The sequence below is a fragment of the Cantharellus anzutake genome (assembly GCF_015039405.1).
Source record: "Cantharellus anzutake strain C23 chromosome Unknown EI90scaffold_23, whole genome shotgun sequence".
Lineage (NCBI taxonomy): Eukaryota > Fungi > Basidiomycota > Agaricomycetes > Cantharellales > Hydnaceae > Cantharellus > Cantharellus anzutake.
Genome location: NW_024066973.1, coordinates 700,091 through 720,198, shown reverse-complemented (window position 1 = coordinate 720,198; position 20,108 = coordinate 700,091). Strand labels below are relative to the sequence as shown.

General features: G+C 47.4%; 1 protein-coding gene across 1 annotated transcript; it reads left to right on the top strand.

The window, feature by feature from the left end:
• Positions 1 to 599: 599 nt before the first annotated feature.
• EI90DRAFT_3057923 (uncharacterized protein) lies at positions 600 to 1,261 on the top strand (the record flags this gene model as incomplete). Its single annotated transcript, XM_039060326.1, has 4 exons — positions 600 to 843; positions 909 to 1,023; positions 1,062 to 1,064; positions 1,141 to 1,261. 2 exons carry the CDS (start codon positions 600 to 602, stop codon positions 968 to 970), a joined length of 306 nt encoding a protein of 101 aa, XP_038916129.1. The 3' UTR covers positions 971 to 1,023; positions 1,062 to 1,064; positions 1,141 to 1,261.
• Positions 1,262 to 20,108: the final 18,847 nt, after the last annotated feature.

Here is a 20,108-nt window from a genome sequence, read left to right as displayed (position 1 = left end):
TTTTTAGGAGATAAGAAGAAGTGGATGGGATTTCGGTGGAAGAACCAACCTGAACATACCCAATATGCTGTCAAATACTTGTTCAGCCACTTGGACTCTTCAAAGCTATTCTTTCAAGACTCCAATGAACTACAGCAGGAGTTTGATCACTTCCTTACCCATAACTTACTTTGGTTCATCGTACTGTCGCAGGGTGAATTCACGTTGCCGGATAACTTCCGTCAATCTAACGTAAGTTTATACTCAATGGATTCCGATGATTTGAATGGTGTGGCATCATTTCACTCTAGAATAATAATTACGGTTCAACTCAACTATTGAGAGAAGCCGAGAGAGCGAATGAATATGTAGTTGACCAATATCGTCATCCTACTCCTCTTATGGCTGTCCACCCCAGCTGCTTGTCCAAATCTGAAGCCGTCCGTTTGTTTTATCCTTGGCACATTTTTCGCTCCATGCTTCCCTTCACTCCAACCTCATCCCCACTCTTCGAATCGTACAGTCATCTCTCTGATCACGTTCGGATCTTCAGCATTTCCGGAGAGTTTACTGGTCATCTGATTCCATTAAGCCAGCATGCACTCAATGCTTCGATGATTATGGAGGCAAAGCTAAGAAGGTTGCCAATGGAGCAGCGAGGTTATGGGCCCAGGGCCGAACTTTTTGATCCTGATATTTGTGAAGGTACAGTGACTTCTGCAGCGATCTCCAAAGATGGCTGTCATATCGCACTCGGCTTCGGCAATGGTGGCATTGAAGTTGTTGACATTGATCAGCAGCATTCCATCACCCGATTCCAATGTGACTCGTGTAGTCCCCCAGTGTGGATCGAGTTTATCTCCGGTGGGCCCCGAATTGCTACTGAAGATAATGAAGGGAATGTATTCATCTTCGACCATGGTTCACAGCCCCTGAAGCTTGGTACGCTCCCCAGCGGGCATTATCCCCCTGTCACTGTGGCAGCGGATAATGGATCATTCATCGTTCGACTCCCACGGCATCTTGATCTCAACTGGTATGAAAGTGTGTCAATCCTGTATGCTTCAGGGGAGCCATCCGTCCACCTTCTTTCCTCTCCTGGTACCATTATTCCAGCTCACCACCCTCACTGCCTCTTCCTTGAATTGTCTCCTGGAGCAGGATATGTTGTCGCTTGTGATCAGAACCAGGCTTTCATTTGGTCGACAACGTCACGCCAGTTCATTATTAGTCGTCACCTATTGGATTTCGGAGCTTTTGTTACAGGTGTAACACCATACCGCCCATACATCACCAGTGGGGCCATTGAGGACTCGGAGGATGATGTCCCTCATAGGCGGGGCTCTGGGGTGAAGTACCGTTCAGATAAATCATGGCTGAAGTCGCTGTCTCATAGAAGCCTACGACTCTCACAACGGCCAAGACTTCTGCCAGCGACGGAACCTTCTGGTTACGATCAACTTGAAGTTGATCAGGAGCTGGTCAGCCCTCCTAAACTGAAACTATTGCTCGATAATACATTGAAACTCATTCTCCCAATCCAATATCATCCAATTGTCCTTAGTATGGGGTGCCATGATGGGCTGGAAGAGTGGTATGGAGATCGGGTGATAGGGTATGAAGAGTTCATCTACTTTCCCCGTGCTAGCAAGGACGGGATGCGATTCTTGGTTCAGGGCCGTATGAGAGCCCCTATCGTCATTGATATTAGCCAAATCGCTTAGCACTTCTACAGGCCCATGATCCACATTCTTTGTGCTTGTTAGTCAGTTTGCGTTGTAGTTGTCTCGGGAATAGTAAAAGCCTCAAAATATGCCATCAGAATGGGTTGCATCTACGTACACTAATGAAGACGATGGACAGGTGCATTTCATCATTGTCGGGAGGAATGGGTTAAAGTTGTCAAGTTACCCTGCCTTATCGTCCAGGTCTCATTGGGCGAGTCCTTGAGGCCTCGCAATGGCACATCAAATCTGGGAGACATGCTACCCTCGTCGAGTGTTACTGTGATCGATATCATCGGAAATGACAATCAGCCTGCTACGGCTTGGCAAACATGCCATTGAGGTTGTTCTTTACGCCGCCTCGATATCCCTGCTTAACATATATTTCACCAGTACTCGATATACGGGATAAGTTGGAAAAATCACGAGTTCTAGGGCAGAGGAAACAAAGTCGTTGTGGTGGAGATGGTGTCAGGGTGGGTCGTGTTGTTATGCGTCAATGGGTGCATTGGGAAGCTAAGAACAAACGACTGGCCAAATGATGAAACACAATTGTCGTGGTTTGTGAGTGGGGTACGTGCCCCTGAGATCTCAGATGCGACGAACCTGCCTAAATCTAGCCCAACTGTTGGCTAGACCGAATTGGAACATGGATTGGCATGTAAATGAAGATTCATGACTTGCGAGGAAATAAACATGAGTGAATTGCTAAGGCTGTAGCCAATGGTGGTTGGTTAGGATTGCATGGGTAGTTTACAGACTCCGAGTAGAGGCCCCTGCCCAGTGTTTTGAATCGACTCGTAGCTTTCGGATTTGAATTAGGGTGGAGAGGAAGAGGAGAGTACGGTAACCCTTCATACGCAGTTAAAATACCTAAGCTTCAAAAGAGTGAGTGCTCTTAACATGAAGGTCGGGCTGAATGAAGCATTAACAATTAGCTGCTCCGATGTATGGCCAGGTGGACATACATGCAGAGAGTAGTATGAAAACGAGCTGGGTGGATGATGTCATATCCATACAATCCCGACCTCCGCTCCGGGCTCCCGGAACTCCGAAACCGAACTCCGGAGCCCTACTTCCCTTCCGTCACCTTCTCCTTGCCGACTCCCAAGAGGTTATCCCACCTCCGGCTTTGACACCACCTTTGGTCCGACTCTGGGACATCCTAGTTCCGACCTCAACCTCGACACCTTCCAGACGAGCATGCAACACCTATGCTCCCAACTCCGGACCTCCGCTCCGTTTGCGTCTCCATCTCCGGAACCTCCGGTCTTAGCTCTGACCTCGGACTTTGACCCCACCTCCGCTTATACCCATTGTATTGGTTAGCTCATTCCAATTAATTATGTTTGCCAATATTCCAGAGTTTAACTTCCGAGTTCAGACTTTCCGGACTTACCTTGGACCTTGCAACTATTGCATTGTCCTATTCAATTCCGCTATACTCCCTCATTCCTATTTGGGCTGCTGCTTCCTTTCTATTCAGTCAGCTGGCCATTCCCCACTCCCATCCTCCCTCCTTCCTCCTTGAGCCTTTGTCAGGGCAATAGCCCCGAACCCTGAGTCATATGTAAATTAGATACATATAGTCATGTGGGTAAGCGGGAACCTCCGGGTAACTGCTTACACACCACCGTAAAATACACATACTTGTATCACTTACGGCTTTGTGTGCTGAGCTACCCAAAGACCTCACAGCCTTGGCCCTTCATTCCTCCTTTGAGAAACACCATTGAGTCAAACCCTTGACCCTCAGTGTTGTCCCTCCTTTCAGCTCCCTTTGTCTCCTTTCAGAGTACCCTCGCTCCTTTTGATTCTGGACCCCTCCTTATATACAATGTACATAGTAACTTGTAACCTCAGTCCGAAATTGACCTGAAATGCCCCCAAGAGACTTTCCCTCTGCTAGATCTGAAATTAGGGACCCCCAGGACAACCAGCAATGGCACAGCGCTCTGCCTGAGTCGCTGAGGCCAAGGTCCTTCCACGCTAAGTCTCCGATTCCACTCCGGAGTCATCCGACATCAGCAAAAAATCGTTATGCTCCTGAGTGCTCCGGAGTATCGAGAGTGTTAGAACTTGCGGATTCGGACGACTCCGGAGTGGAATCGGAGACTTAGCATGGAAGGACCTTGGCCTCAGCGACTCAGGTGGAGCGCTGTGCCATTGCTGGTTGTCCTGGGGGTCCCTAATTTCGGATCTAGCAGAGGGGAAGTCTCTTGGGGGGAATTCAGGTCGATTTCGGACTGAGGTTACAAGTTACTATGTACATTGTATATAAGGAGGGGTCCGGAATCAAAAGGAGCGAGGGTAGGACGAAAGGAGACAAAGGGAGATGGAAAGAGGAACAACACCGAGGGTCAAGGGTTTGACTCAATGGTGTTTCTCAAAGGAGGAATGAAGGGCCAAGGCCCAAGGAGGAAGGAAGGAGGTTGGGAGTGGGAAACGGCTAGCTGACTGAATAGAAAGGAAGCAGCAGCCCAAATAGAAATGAGGGAGAATAGCAGAATTGAAATGGACAATGCAATAGTTGCAAGGTCCGAGGTAAGTCCGGAAAGTCCGAACTCGGAAGTTAAACTCCAGAATATTGGCAAATGTAATTAAATGGAATGAGCTAACCAATACAATGGGTATAAGCAGAGGTGGGGTCAAAGTCCGAGGTCGGAGCTAAGACTGGAGGTTCCGGAGACGGAGATGCGAGCGGGATTCCGGAGCGGAGGTCCGGAGTCGGGAGCATAGGTTTTGCGTACTCGTCTGGAAGGTGTCGAGGTTGGGGTCGGACCCGGAATGTTCCGGAGTCGGACCGAAGGTGGTGTCTGGGCCGGAGGTGGGATAACCTCTTGGGAGTCGGCAAGGAGAAAGTGATGGAAGGGAAGTAGGGCTCCGGAAGTCGGAGTTCGGAGTTCCGGGAGCCCGGAGCGGAGGTCGGGATTGTATGGATATGACAACGGATGTGTTTACTAGGCACAGCGCTCCTGGCATAAGTCGCTGAGGCCGAAGCCCTCCATCACGGAGACACTCTTTCGTCTCGACCCGGTCTCTGACAGTATTTTATTACTCCCTGACTAGTACACGTCTTGTATGGCACCAAAAGCCCCTCGCACTCGTTTGCAACTACGCACATTAGTTCCCAACTCTGCCTCACCATCCCCAGAACCCTCACAGCCTGGTCCTAGTCGATTGGCGAGAAACCCAGTTGAGTTTCGAAGCTTTTCTAATCTTGAAACCCCTTGTCAGGGCACGCTGCCGTCACCACCTCCTTTTCCTTCTGTCTCATCCCCTCATTCTCTCTTCTTTCCTTCTTCTCTTTTTCTATCTTTATACAGACGACCTCTCTTTCTTTCCTACCCTTGTAGCACGGATGCGTCCGACACTGAGCACCCGGTAGGGGCACCGCAACGCCGGATGCGCTGCACACTTCTACTTGTACTTCCCCTCCAACACTCAGGATCGACTGCGGAACCACCCACGGTAACCCGGCTTCATCCGAGGGTGACGTGGCAACCCCATGTGACCCATTCACACATGTATATAAACTAGGCCGAAGCAGGACCGAAGAAGTAACCTTCTTCTCATTTCCCGCTTCAGGCAAGTACCCTAGTTTAGTCTGGCTTCCCACCCTAATAACAATACATTTCCCACTTCAGCCTAAGAAGCCACACAGGGACGTAAGCCCGAGTAAGGGCTATCCACTATATGGTCTCACCGCCCTGCCGCCGTCCGGGCCGCTAGCGCCGAGTGTTACGCCGCTACCTCTGCCTTCCTCGAGCCATCCCTGACACCCCTCTCCCATCGACCCCGATCATGCGCCCCATTAGGAATCAATCACCAGTTGCAGATTCCGACTTCAGAGACACCACGGAACAACCCATAGACCCTGCCCACTTCTTTGGACTCGGTTCCAAGGTCCCCGACTTCGTCGACCCTCCTCCTGCTGATCCTCCCATCCCCACTGTCCCTACCACCGACGAAGCCGAACCTATCCCCAACGTGGCTATTGCACAATTAGCCCAAGCCATTGCCAGCTTGGCTCGTCACACCGGTCGTCCACCACCTCCACCATCCTCTGCTCTCCAGACCAAGGTCCGTGAGCCCGAACAGTTCGACGGGAAAGATCCCTGAGAACTCCGAGTATTTCTGGTCCAATGCGAACTCAATTTCCAGGACCATCCCCTCGCTTTTGCTAGTGACCGCGCTAAGGTCATCTTTGTGCAGTCCTACCTCAAGGGAATGGCCCTTGATTGGTTCGAGCCGGATTTATTATTCGACCAAAATTCTACTCTTCGTCCGCGATGGATGAATAACTACCAAGAGTTCGTCAACGAACTTCAAACTAACTTCGGTCCTCACGATCCCGTGGGCGACGCCGAGGTTCAACTGATGACCCTGGACATGAAGGATGGGCACCACATCAATAAATACGTCGTTGAGTTCAACCGACACACCTCTCAACTTCATGGTTACGGAGGAGCCGCGCTTTGTCATTTTTTCTATAACGGATTGCCGGAACGTATCAAGGACGATATTGCCAGAGTAGGTAAACCCTCTACTCTTTCTGAGCTTCGCACCTTGTCCCAAACTCTCAATGCGCGCTATTGGGAGCGTAAATCGGAAGTTACACATCATGCGAAACCCTCTTCCTCTAACGTTTTCGACAAGTCCACCGCCGCTTCTCGTTCCGACCCCGTCCCTTCCTCCTCCGCTTTCAACTCCGCTTCCGGTAGTAGGCCTCCGAAGGACATTAAGAAGTCCGAGGCCAGCTCTGCTAAACTGGACCTTTCGTCTAAACTCGGAGACAACAGCAAGCTCACGCCACAAGAGCGTAAGCGTCGTCTCGACAAGAAACTTTGTATGTTCTGCGGTCAGTCTGGCCATATGGTCAAGGATTGCCCCAAGTCTTCTTCTTGCGCATCTAAGGCCCGTTCGGCCCAGACCAAGGAGCAAGGATCCGCTTCTGCAGAAGCAAAAAATTAGTCCGCACCCCCGTGGACTCCACACGGACCGGGGGTTGCGATCCTTCCTTCCGTGCGCTCAAAGAAGTGCGTTTAAACGCGTCTTCCATCTCCGACTTATCCTCCCTCCATATTCCCGTTTCCTTTTCTCTTTCAAATGGTCTATTTTCCCCTCTCAATGTTGACCCTTCGGTTAATGTTCTACCCATTGTAGATAGTGTTGCTGATGTACCACTCTCTCCTCCGCCCCCTCCGACTACTTCCGTAGATCGATCCACCTCTCTCCGTTTCTCTTCTTTCTCTTCTCCTGTCCCTTCTCCTCCATCCAATAATAGGACACAAAATAAACTTTTTCGCTCCTATGAGAACGTACCCGCACTTGTAGACTCTGGGTCTTTGGACTGCTTCATTGACGACACATTCGTAAAGAAGTTGGCCTTGAAGACATACCAGATTAAACCCCTACAACTACGCCTATTTGACGGTAGCACCAACTCCATCATAACCCGTGCCGTTGATATTCCCCTCTGCTTCGCTTCCGGAAACATCACCCCCATGACTTTCTTTGTCACATCGCTGGATGGATCATGTTCCCTAGTCCTAGGACACAACTGGCTTACCTGCTACAATCCGTTGTAGGAGAAATAATATTCAAAGAATAAAACAATGATCTATCAGAATAGTCAACGAACAGGTGACAAGTTCAGATGTTTAACAGATCTCATGATCTTTATGAGACTGGACAGACATTAGAAGATCATTATAAAATATCTACACCCATGTAGTATGAGATTTAATCTACTACAATCATGCCTAGAACTTGACATAGGTGTAATATTCAAAGAATATATCCCTACAACAGGAAAATAGCACATAGACGGCAGAATAAGAAGGAACATTGGGAAAGAAATGTAAATATCTCGGGAACCAGTAAACTTTTGACTGTAATCTTTTTACCATCTGGAAGGACTGTTTCTTAACTTTATCCACGGTTTTGTTTCATTCTAAAAGCTTCAAAACTGACGGAGATATCGCTCAAACGGCGAAACACCTTATAATTCATATATATTTATTTGCTAATTCTTACAAAAGGTAATGTGACTCAAGGGAAATATATTGGCGCCTGGAAGTCTGGCGGACCGAATACCATATGATAGAGTATTCCCCGGCGCGGGCGGACAGTTTTTGATCGCATCAGAAGAGGAGAAAATGCTAAAAAACCGGATCTTGTATATTTTCCCATGATTCATCAAAACTTTTTGATTTTAAGCCCAAATAAATCGGAACAAAGGAATGATTGATGATCTGGATCTCGGATCATAAGCATGAAGTGATTCAGAAGTCCGCGGATCAGTTAATTAATTGGGAAGGCTCTAGAACATTAGTAATGATGTGGCTTCACAAAAAGGGGTCAATTAGAGAACAGTCTAGAAAGTTCCTTTATAGCCGAGTCATTTCTAAAGATAACCGTTCGTAATTAAGGCGGTGTAGAGCATAGCTTCAGCGCTACAAGATCCCGCTAAGATTGGCCCAAAAGACAAAGAAATGAATTACTTATTGCTGAGTCATGTCCTAAGTCCATTATTAAGCTTACACAGCCCAACCCCCTATATCATTCTAGAACTATCTATAATACAAATGTAGCACATGTAACTAGTGCGAGGCATGGGAGTAGAGAGGCCTCTGAAAAGCATAAAAGGCCACCGCTTCTGCCCCCTCTCAAACCTCAGGTAGAAATAAAAGTTTAATTCTCCTCACCAGTGGTTGGTTCGTTTGCTCCAAAAGATAAAAGCAAATATTAGTTGTTAGCTAATATAAAACTAACACGTCACTCTAAGCATGAGTTAGGGTCAGTTAGACACAGCTGAACAAAAGTGTCATAGTGAGAATTAGTGAGAATTTGGTGGAGGGACTTCTTAATTGAATAATCTCTCAGCAATACTTGGTTATCACACCACAGGAGAAAAGTGAGCGATCCTGAACCTGCTAGATAACTAGCACGCACTCTAAGCGATAGAAAGAGCAGTTTGGTCACTCCTGTATTGAGTAACATTTATTGCGGAATTATTTTATTAGCAGTTTTCCTTCAGTAAATTATCAGGAAAATCACATCCTACTGAAAAGTGGTAAATATAGGTGTAATATTGACTAGAAATCATAGTAAAGTCAATATAGAATTTTATCCGTAGACGATCTATACATCAGGTGAGATCGTTGGGGGTGTTTATTGTTGTTTAGACAGTGAACAATCATATATTTGGCAACCAAAACACGGTCAGTACGCAAATCAGCACAAACTCTAATATCGTTATTGGACGTAGGAAACTGGTTACATAAGGTGATCCAGCTCCGCTCCTTCACCGTTGATTGACTGGGTATCAAGCAGTATTACGTTCCGAACTTCCGAACCTACCAAGACAGTTACTCCAAGCTCTCCCCCGTCGTCTCTGGCACCATGGCCATCGTCCGACATCCAACCATCTGATGTTTCGCCAGCACCTCAGTCACAGGCTCCCACTCCTCCGTTACCATCTATCGTGTTCGTCAGCCATTCCGCATTCGCGAAGGCTTGTCGACTTGAAGGATCGGTATCCTTCAGCCTAACCATCCCTTCCGAGGAAAGCCACTTGAGGGCTGCCTCTTCCCACACTGATTCCGTCGACCTCTCGGCCGTTCCGAAGGAGTATCACGAGTTCACGGATGTGTTCAGCAAGAGCAAAGCCTCGACGCTGGCACCGCTGAAGGAGAGAACGAAGGAAGGTCAGTTGGGAGGTTCAAACGAGACCACCACCAAGCTGTTCCCTGGTTCTTTAGTTAGGATGGGGAAGTGTACTAGTGTTATTTATTGTAAATAAAGTACCAATCCGAGTGTTTTGGCTAATTCTATTTTTATGGGTTAGTTTTAAAGTTCCTGGGAATTGACTTACAGATAAACCGAGCCCTGTGGAGCTGTTTCTTTATTGGAATTTATTAATTTGTCTAGGTGTAATTCTGTGTAGCGTTGTTTAATTTGGATTTAAACTTGAATTTAATCTTCTACTTGGTGAAGTTTCAAAGATTCTATTCAGTTAATGAATTTGGATGGTGTCTGGAGTGTCCCTTGAGTTCGTTTTATTTTTGTCTTTATTTTATCGCTTGTTTTAACAGTAGCAAAATAACTGTTTGTGTTTACACTTTGAAATCTGGAGTGTTAACCAGCTCTCCTGTTGAAATATCTACTTAATATTTCTCTCCTTAATTGCTGCCTTTTACTACAGTGGCAATCTTAACTGTATATCACTTTTTCGCACTGGAGTGACAACCAGAAATGCTTGAGAAAAATAATACTCTATTTTCTTACTTCTCTAAGGGGGGCGAAAAGTCGCAGAAAGGGTCTCCCTTTTATACTCCTTGGGTCGCCTTCCTTTTTCACGCTCTACCTTCTATTTACAGGATTTATTTACAGTGTATTTTTCTCAAACTGAATAAAAAGTGAAATTTTCACGCTATAGTTCCACTGCGCTTTGCTGCGCTGAACTGCGGCTCTACTGCGGTCAGACTGCGCCTGGAATCCTTATTGTCCTTCCTCGCCTAAGCTATTTTAATGGTTAATTAGAATTTGTCTGCGCTGCATTTGCCGCAGTTCCCTATTTCAAATTCCCCATATTTCCCATTAAGTTCGCTATGACTCGGTCATACTGAATTCAAACCTCGCATTACTATGCGTGCGACTGTGCTGAGACCTTCAGCTGATTTATTCCAATTTTATTTAGTGACATTTAGTTAAAATGAGACTGAAATGATAAATGAGTGAATTATTCAGGTTTAAAACTGAAAGAAAAAGTTGCTAGTAATCAAGAATTACTCAAACGAATGTGTTATAGCTCTCTACTTCATTAGAACATCGTTCCCTAAAATTCCCGCCATGGTCCGTCGTAGTTTAGTAGTTTTCGTGAATTTCGTTCATATTCCCTGATTCCCCTTTGTATTATCACATCCTAATCCTCCATATGTATTGTTCGTTGTTATAGTAGGTCGTCCTCGAAGATATCATATTTTTATGTATTTTATTTAGGGCTCTAGACCTCTTGAAGCTGTCTTCCCGCGTGTTTTCAGGTTTCTAGCTTCATGTCCTTGTATCTCATTCATTTCTGGATGTTTTCTCACGTTCTTGGTATCATAAATTTTCATTTATTCCCACCTTTCCAATGGTACTAAGGTTGTGTCCTATTTCCCTGTATTCGTTGAGTTAGCAAAGTTTCGCGCGCACATTCGGTAATCATGTGCATCGTTCCCATAGTCGTTCGTATGCGGGCACCGTTTCCGTTTAATTGTTCGGGATTTATGATATGCATGGGTGTTTATTTCTTTCATATGGGCTTCTGTGATTTATTTCAGATTTTTCCCTCATGATCTAAGGTTGTTTTGCACTTTCTGTGCTTTGTTTTGACCGGGCTCTTCCTTATTTGGACAGAAATTGGTCTTCGCAATCTGCCGAAGTGCGGATCTCGGTTCTGATGGCCGGTTCCCTGCGCATCGCCACCCTCACGTGTCATTACACATGATGCGGATTCCTATATTCCCGTCATGGGTATAACTTCACAACGGCTGGACCGTTTGGGCTGAGAATTTGCATAACTATAGTTTCCTATTTTTCATAATTTCCGTGTAAATTTCGTTGTATGTTTTAATTATGGATCCTACGCAATCATCGTCTTGTCCCTGAGCTCGGACTTTTGATGTCGCTATTCCCGTTATTGGATTTCTCATTAACGCATGATCCTTTTATTATGGAAATTTGGGAGGATTAAGAGTAGATCCTTTCCTTTCTAATGGGCTATCAAGCTTGTCTCGGTCGTTACTAGTTAATCTTCGCGCTTGCTTTTTAGACATTGTCCTCGTTTTGCAGGAGTTTTAGTCATATCTCCGTCGTTTATGGGTAGTTTCCCCTGTAATTACTCTCATTGGTTCCGTTTGGGTGACATCTACATTTCCTATTATAAACACGACTTTGACTTTTGCATTAGTTCCTGAGGAATCTTTGTTCCGTGGTACTTCCATCCTTGCTACGTGTGCGGACGTGGGAAAGTAGTTTCCATGGAGGTTCTCTGATTATTTTTATAGTCAAATCTTGGTCAATTGTCCTAATTCTTGGTTTAATATTTGCTATAAATTCCCCCGAGAATTCCGTCTCGTTGATGGTAAGCTTGAAGTATTTTTGTTATTTTTCTTTCTTTCGATTTATCGTGTATAGTCATAATAATTCGTAAAAATTCGTAAAATTCATTAAAATTCAGGTCCTTCTATGTTCTCATATCTACTTGTCGTATGAGGTTTTTGTGATTTATCTGGCATATTTCCATAATGGGTTTCCATAGTGTGGCCATTATTTCTCCTACACCGCACCATGAGCACGACCTAAAGATCGACCTTGAGGAAGGCACTTCTCCACCCTTGGGTACTATGTACTCTCTCTCTACTTTGGAACTCAAGGCCCTCCGGGCATTCTTAGATGAACACCTGGCCTCCAGGTTCATTCGTCCTGCCACCTCCGCTCATGCGGCACCGGTCCTCTTCATCTGCAAGAAGGACGGATCCCTCTGTCTTTGCGTTGACTTCCGAGGGCTGAACAAGATCACCAAAAAGGATCGCTACCCACTCCCCCGCATCTCCGACCTCCTTGACACACCTAGCCGTGCCACGGTCTACACCAGACTCGACCTCCGGCATGCTTACCACCTGGTTCGCATTGCAGCAGGCGATGAATGGAAGACCTCCTTCCGCACGCACTATGGTTCCTATGAGTGGCTTGTCATGCCATTCGGTCTCACAAATGCACCCGTGGCCTTCCAGCGATTTGTCAACACGATCTTTGCCGACCTCTTGGACATTTCTGTGGTAGTCTACCTAGACGACATCCTTACCTACTCAGAAGACATGGCTTCACATCAGGAGCATGTCTGAGAAGTTCTTAGGAGACTCCGCAAACACGGCCTATATGCCAATCCGAAGAAATGCGAGTTTCATACGGACACTACGGAATATCTCGGATACTGCCTCTCTCCCTCCGGACTCACCATGTCCATCAAGAAGGTCAAGGCCGTCCAAGATTGGCCCGAGCCCTGTAAAGTCAAGGATGTCCAATCCTTCCTTGGCTTCGCTAACTTCTATCGGCGTTTCATCCACCAATACTCTGACATTGTGGTCCCCTTGATGCGCCTCACGCGTAAAGGAGCCCCCTGGCTATTCTCTGACGATTGTCGCTCTGCTTTCAACACTTTGAAAGAAGCCTTCACTTCTGCTCCTATCCTCACACATTGGCTACCTGACGCTGAAAGAGGGCTCGTGGCTCTCTATGCCGACACAGCTCGTGGGGGACAACTCTCCCTAAACTCCTACTTTCTTGACTTAACTCGCTACGCTCTCGATCCTTAAACTTTGTGGTGGGTTCTCAGGGATTCCGCAAGGTCCGGGCTCAGCGTCCACTACTCACTCGTTGTGAGCTAGATCACTGCCCTTATTCCTACTGTTGGAATTCCACTCACTCACACCCTCTCTAGCGCGTCCTAGCACCTTAGAGAAAAAGGGGGAGGGGAGAACTTCTATTCCAAAATCCGGTATGTACAGGATATAAGGAACAATTATTTTTAGAAATAATAGATGGCAAATATTGGTGCCATATGGCACCTGGGTACCTTATTAGGCGAAATAATAAAAAAGGGTAACAGTAACAATAAAAGAATATCAATCAATAACTGAAATGATGGTGAAATATGAAAATAAAAGAAAATAAGCGATTTCTCAACGGATTTACGGAATTAAGATCCGAAATTGGAAATGTGACTTAATAGAACTATTATGCAGCCAATGAGCATTTTTACCAATTTATTAGACGCCGTGGGAACGAGTGAGGCTGGAATTCTGGGTTGCCGCTTGAGATTCCCACGCCCGCACATGCTCGTGACCTGCTGTGCCTAACTTCTCCAACACGGAACTCCGTCAAATCTCCACCGATTGGGACGTTCTTGATATCTCCAGAATCGTAGGAATTAGGACTATTTTTATATGTCAAATCCGTATCGAGTTGTCGCATGAATGGAAGGGGTTTTCTGAATGGTGGAAACGGGTATCCGAGCCGGCGCTGCGCGTGGGCGATTATCCCGCCTACAACGCCCCCCTCATTGTAGAAACCAACGCCTCCGACTACACAATCTCCGGAATCCTGTCCATCCGCTGCGATGATGGAGAGATTCAACCCGTTGCTTTCCGCTCCAGAACACTCTCGGTGCCGGAGCTCAATTACTGTCAGGGATCAGCAATGACCCTGGACCCTATGCCGGCTGCGCATATGCGCATGGGAAGTATGCTGGTAATTCCCGTCTACTCCGCTTACCTAAGCCCCGGTGACCCGGATCATCTCCGGCATTGTTCTGGAACATTCTATGATCACATGATTCTGTCGGCAATCCGTTTGGTTTCCTTATTGCCGGACTCTACATGTATATAGCTGACCCTAAGATGGGGACATCCCTTTCCCCTGGCTTTAATCACAACTAGGTTATCGGAGCATCTTGCACGAGCATGCGCGTCCCCTGACAATTACGACACCCATGACAAGGAACTGCTCGCCATTCATGATGCGTTCCGATCATGGCGTCATTACCTTGAAGGTTCAGGAACCCCAATCGATGTCGTCACCGACCACAAGAACCTCGAGTATTTTTCCACCACCAAACTCTTGACCCGGCGGCAAGCCCACTGGTCGGAGTCCCTCTCCCAGTTCCACATGACTGTCCGATTCCGTCCCGGAAGACTCGGAGTAAAACCAGATGCGTTGACTAGACGCTGGGACGTCTATCCCAAAGAAGGGGATATGGACTACGCTCGCATCAACCCGCAGAACTTCCGACCGGTCTTCACTTCGGAGCAGCTCACTGCATCCTTACGAGCTATGTTCCTAGCTGCCACAGTAATCCAAGCAGCCATACTCGTCGACACAGAGGCTCTTCATCGAGACATTCTAGCCTCCCTCTCCTCCGACACCACAATCTCTTCTCATCTCGCTTCCCCCAACCTCCCCAATTCCCACTGGTCCGTTGATGCCGAAGGCCTGTTAAGGCTGGACAACCGCATTTACGTCCCGGACTCTAACGATCTCCGTCTCCATGTTTTGCGAGACAAACACGACCACCAACTTTCCAGACACTTCGGTCAAAACCGGACTCTGGATCTAGTGCGTTGTGAATATACCTGGCTGGGCATCCGTAACTTCGTCAAGAGTTACGTATCCTCTTGCACCTCTTGTGCCCGTGCCAAAGTCCCCCGTCATAAGCCTTATGGCTTACTCAAACAACTCCCCATCCCCGAACGTCCTTGGAACTCCATCTCCATGGATTTCATCGAACAGCTACCCTCCTCTTCCGGATTCACTTCCATCTTGGTCGTCGTGGACCACCTGTCCAAACAGTGCATTTTCATCCCTACCCACGACACCATCACCTCTCCGGAACTGGCCAAGCTCTTCCTCCTCCATGTGTTCTCCAAGCACGGAGTTCCTTCCCACGTCACCTCCGACAGGGGTCCGGAGTTTGTTTCCCATTTTTTCCATTTGCTTGGTAAGGCCCTCGACATCCGCCTCCACTTCACCTCCAGTTATCACCTGGAAGGAGACGGTCAGACCGAACGGATGAACCAGACGCTCGAGCAGTACCTGCGTATCTACAGTAACTACCAGCAGGACAATTGGTCCGAACTCCTGCCTCTCGCGGAGTTCACATACAACAACGCTCCGAATGCCACCACGGGCGTCTCCCCGTTCTTCGCCAACAAAGGCTACCATCCGAACATCACTGTTCACCCAGAGCGAGACCTGACATCAGTACGTGCCCAAGAGTACTCTGTCGATCTCGACTCCCTCCACCACTTCCTTCGCGAGGAAATGCATCTCGCTCAGATCCATTATCAGGGCCTGGCAGACTCCCGTTGGAGTCCTGCCCCAGCTTTCGAAGTAGGAACCTCGGTCTATGTAAAGGCCAAGTATTTCCGCTCCACCTGACCTTCCAAAAAGCTCTCCAAGAAAAACCTCGGCCCATTCGAGATCATTGCCCGCATTGGAACTCATTCCCTCACTCTCCGCCTGCCGGAAAACATGCGAGCCATTCACCCGGTTTTCCATGTCTTGCAGATCAAACCCTCCATCCCGAACACCATTCCGAATCACCACCAGCCACTTCTGCCTCCCGTAGAAATCGAAGGCAAGATCGAGTTCGAGATCGAGGAGATCCTTGACTCCAAGATCAACCAACGTAGATGCAACAAGTTGCTCTACTTGGTCAAGTGGCTAGGTTATGAAGGGACCGACGAGGAGACACAATGGCTCCTTGCCGGGGAACTCGATCACGCCTCCAACCTCGTTGAAGCGTTCCACTCTCGGTACCCAGATAAGCCTGGACCCGAAGCCCCTTAGGAACCCTGACTCCTCTCTCATCTCTCCTTCCTCTCCACTCCTCATTTCCGTTTTCATTTTTTCTTTTCTGTAAGTACAGCTTCCCTTACCTTACTAATTCTGGGCCTTCAAGGGTTCAGGCCTAAGAAGGGGATACTGTCATATCCATCCCCGGCCATCGACTTCCGATCCCTCCGATCCCTCCGATTATTCACGCTCCTTCTCCACTAACCTCGGAGCTCCCATATTCCGCAACTCCCTTGGTACCCCTCAATGGTCACCACCCCCTCCTTTCAATTTATTACCTACGCCTCCCTAAGTACGGAGCCCCGAAGGCTTCCAGACAGCTCCGACATCCGCTAGCACACTCCCGCCTCTGCTGGGCAATACACTTGCTTGCCCTGCAAAGCCCACCTTCGGGCCTATCCCTCCTTTCCATTTCTGGGTTATCGCCTGCCTTTCCGTTAACCCTGTAACCCGACTCGTCGGTAATATTCAGTTGGCTAATGTTTAACCCTGTTAGCTCTGCTCCGTTCAGCTCCACCATTTGCGGACCTGTCTTCGCTGTAACCATATATATATCCAGCTTGTACATAGGTTACACTTCAGTAATAAAATCGACTAGAGTTTACCCTCTTCAGTTCTGGTGGCCAGTTAGTAAGTTAGGGCATGGACGTGTTTACTAGGCACAGCGCTCCTGGCATAAGTCGCTGAGGCTGAAGCCCTCCGTCACGGAGACACTCTTTCATCTCGACCTGGTCTCTGACAGAGCATTTGAAAATGAAAAGGAAAAAAAAAAGAGGGAAGATCCCCCATGAATACCTCCTACCACAAGACTAACACAACAAGACACTGCTTTGTCATATCCATACAATCCCGACCTCTGCTCCGGGCTCCCGGAACTCCGAACTCCGACTTCCGGAGCCCTACTTCCCTTCCGTCACCTTCTCCTTGCCGACTCCCAAGAGGTTATCCCACCTCCAGCTCGGACACCACCTTCGGTCCGACTCCGGAACATTCCGGTTCCGACCCCAACCTCGACACCTTCCAGACGAGTATGCAACACCTATGCTCCCGACTCTGGACCTCCACTCCGGAATCCCGTTTGCGTCTCTGTCTCCGGAATCTCCGGTCTTAGCTCCGACCCCGGACTTTGACCCCACCTCCGCTTATACCCATTGTATTGGTTAGCTCATTCCATTTAATTACCTTTGCCAATATTCCGGAGTTTAACCTCCGAGTTCGGACTTTCCGGACTTACTCCGGACCTTGCAACTATTGCATTGTCCATTTCAATTCCGCTATTCTCCCTCATTCCTATTTGGGCTGCTGCTTCCTTTCTATTCAGTCAGCTAGCCATTCCCCACTCCCAACCTCCTTCCTTCCTCCTTGGGCCTTGGCCCTTCATTCCTCCTTTGGGAAACACCATTGAGTCAAACACTTGACCCTCGGTGTTGTTCCTCTTTCCATCTCCCTTTGTCTCCTTTCGTCCTACCCTTGTTCCTTTTGATTCCGGACCCCTCCTTATATACAATGTACCTAGTAACTTGTAACCTCAGTCCAAAATCGACTTGAATTCCCCCAAGAGACTTTCCCTCTGCTAGATCTGAAATTAGGGACCCCTAGGACAACCAGCAATGGCACAGCGCTCCGCCTGAGTCGCTGAGGCCAAGGTCCTTCCATGCTAAGTCTCCGATTCCATTCCGGAGTCGTCCGAATCCGCACGTTCTAACATGCTTGACATTTAGATCAAACACTATACTATATATCAAGGACACTGAGACTCACCAATACACAATCAAAATTTATGGCCTGATATATGATTAATCTGGCAACTTAATCACTTTCGGGCTGGCAGAATATGGGGGAGGGGGAAATGGGGGAGAATGAGGGGGGGAAATGAGGGGGAAATGAGGGGGAGAATGAGGGGAGAATGAAGGGGAGAATGAGGGGGGGAATGAGGGGGGGAATGAGGGGGGGAATGAGGGGGGAATGAGGGGGGGATATAGAGGGAAATGAAGAAAATTTGAAAAATAGGGACTTCTAAAAAGTTGAAAAAAATAATTAGGGAAAAATCAAAAAAATTCAGGAACTGTAGTGCCTTTGAAGTGCTTTCAGGATATATAATTATTTGCAAAATCGAGGAAGAAATGATGGAGAAAAATGGAAAATACTTTCGGAGACCCGAGAAATAATGAGAACTGAATTGATGGGAAAGTCTGAAAATTGAATAGGGAAGTGAGGGGAAGCCTTGTAGCATTGTTATTTTCTGCTGTTCTAATTTTTCCTGATTGTTCTTGGTCTCACTCCCAGCTGCTACTGGATACTCCTGGAAGCTCCTGGAAGCTCCTGGGAGGGTCCAGGAGCAGCTAATGGAAAATACTTTTGGAGACCCAAGAACTGAATTGATGGGAAAGTCTGAAAATTGAATAGGAAAGTGAGGGGAAGCCTTGTAAGCATTGTTATTTTCTGCTGTTCTGATTTTTCCCGATTCTTCTTGGTCTCATTCCCAGCTGCTCCTCAATACTCCAGGAAGCTCCTGAAAGCTCCTGGGAGGGTCCAGGAGCAGCTGGGAGTGAGACCAAGAACAATCAGGAAAAATCAGAACAGCAGAAAATAACAATGCTTACAAGGCTTCCCCTCACTTTCCCTTTCCTATTCAATTTTCAGACTTTCCCATCAATTCAGTTCTCATTATTTCTCGGGTCTCCGGAAGTATTTTCCATTTTTCTCCATCATTTCTTCCTCAATTTTGCAAATAATTATATGTCCTGAAAGCACTTTAAAGGCACTATAGTTCCTGAATTTTTTTTTGATTTTTCCCTAATTTTTTTTTTTCAACTTTTTAGAGACCAAAATTTTCCTCCCACTGCTCCTGGCACATTACATACTCCTCACCACTCCCAGCTGCTCCTGAACCCCCTCCCAGGAGAACACCATTGGCTCCAGGAGTGCCCAATCTGCTGTTTTGTCTCCCACATGCTCCAGCCACTCTTGATGCTCCAGAGCATAACGGACTTTTGCTGATGGAATCTGCCCGTTCTAACAGAGGATGGGAAATGGGAATCAGAAAGCGTGAGAGAGAAGGCTTAGCTTGTCAAGGAAGAATGTGTGTAGAAGACGTGTTACAACATGTTACAACATTGGCTTCACCGTTCTAATGCATTGTAACAATTGATGCATGTTACAAGTTTACAACGTTTCTGGAAATGTCATAATGCGTTATAACACTTGGGAAACATTACAACGATTAAGCCAAAGTTAAATGCGTTGTAATGCAGAAAAGTGTTATGAGCGAATGGCAATTCCCGATTTCCGACAGTTATATCTGGGCAAAATATACTTAGTTGTGATTTTGCACGTCTCATAAGTTTAACCTGCACCTGCTCAGAGCACGGCCATGTCCGATGACGAGCTGGATGCCTATCTGGAGTCACTCACATGCAAACCCCACAGAGTTATCAACTGCCGCTCCTGCAATCCGATAGGAAGGACAGACGCATCTATTAGCAAAAACTCCAAGAAGAGGGCATCCGACTTCTCACCTCCACCGAGCCATGCGGCACCCTCAAAACCAAAATCACCAACACCAAACGACACCCCCAAGAACCTCGCCGACCACTTCATCTCATGCATCGACTCTGCTTGGGAAACTGTCAATGATATACGACACTCCTTCTCCCCACCAACCATAAGTGAGGTGACTAAGAAAAGAATGGAGGAGATTTGCACACTGTTTGGCCAACCACCGGCCCCAGATACTGCCTCCCTATCCAAAGCTCTTGAACTAGCCACCGAAACATGCAATACCCTGGCCCAGTCCAATGCCGCCCTAACAGCAGAACTGGCGAAAATGAACGACAAACACACAGAGCCCAGCACGACGCGTAACACCGACGCGCATGAGAAGACAAACTCCCCACAAACTACCACACCCCCAACTCAAAACAGCAACAGCAACAGCTTCACACAATCAGAAAACCCCACCCCGATCAAACCAATGAGGAAAAAACTGCCCCAGCCACAACT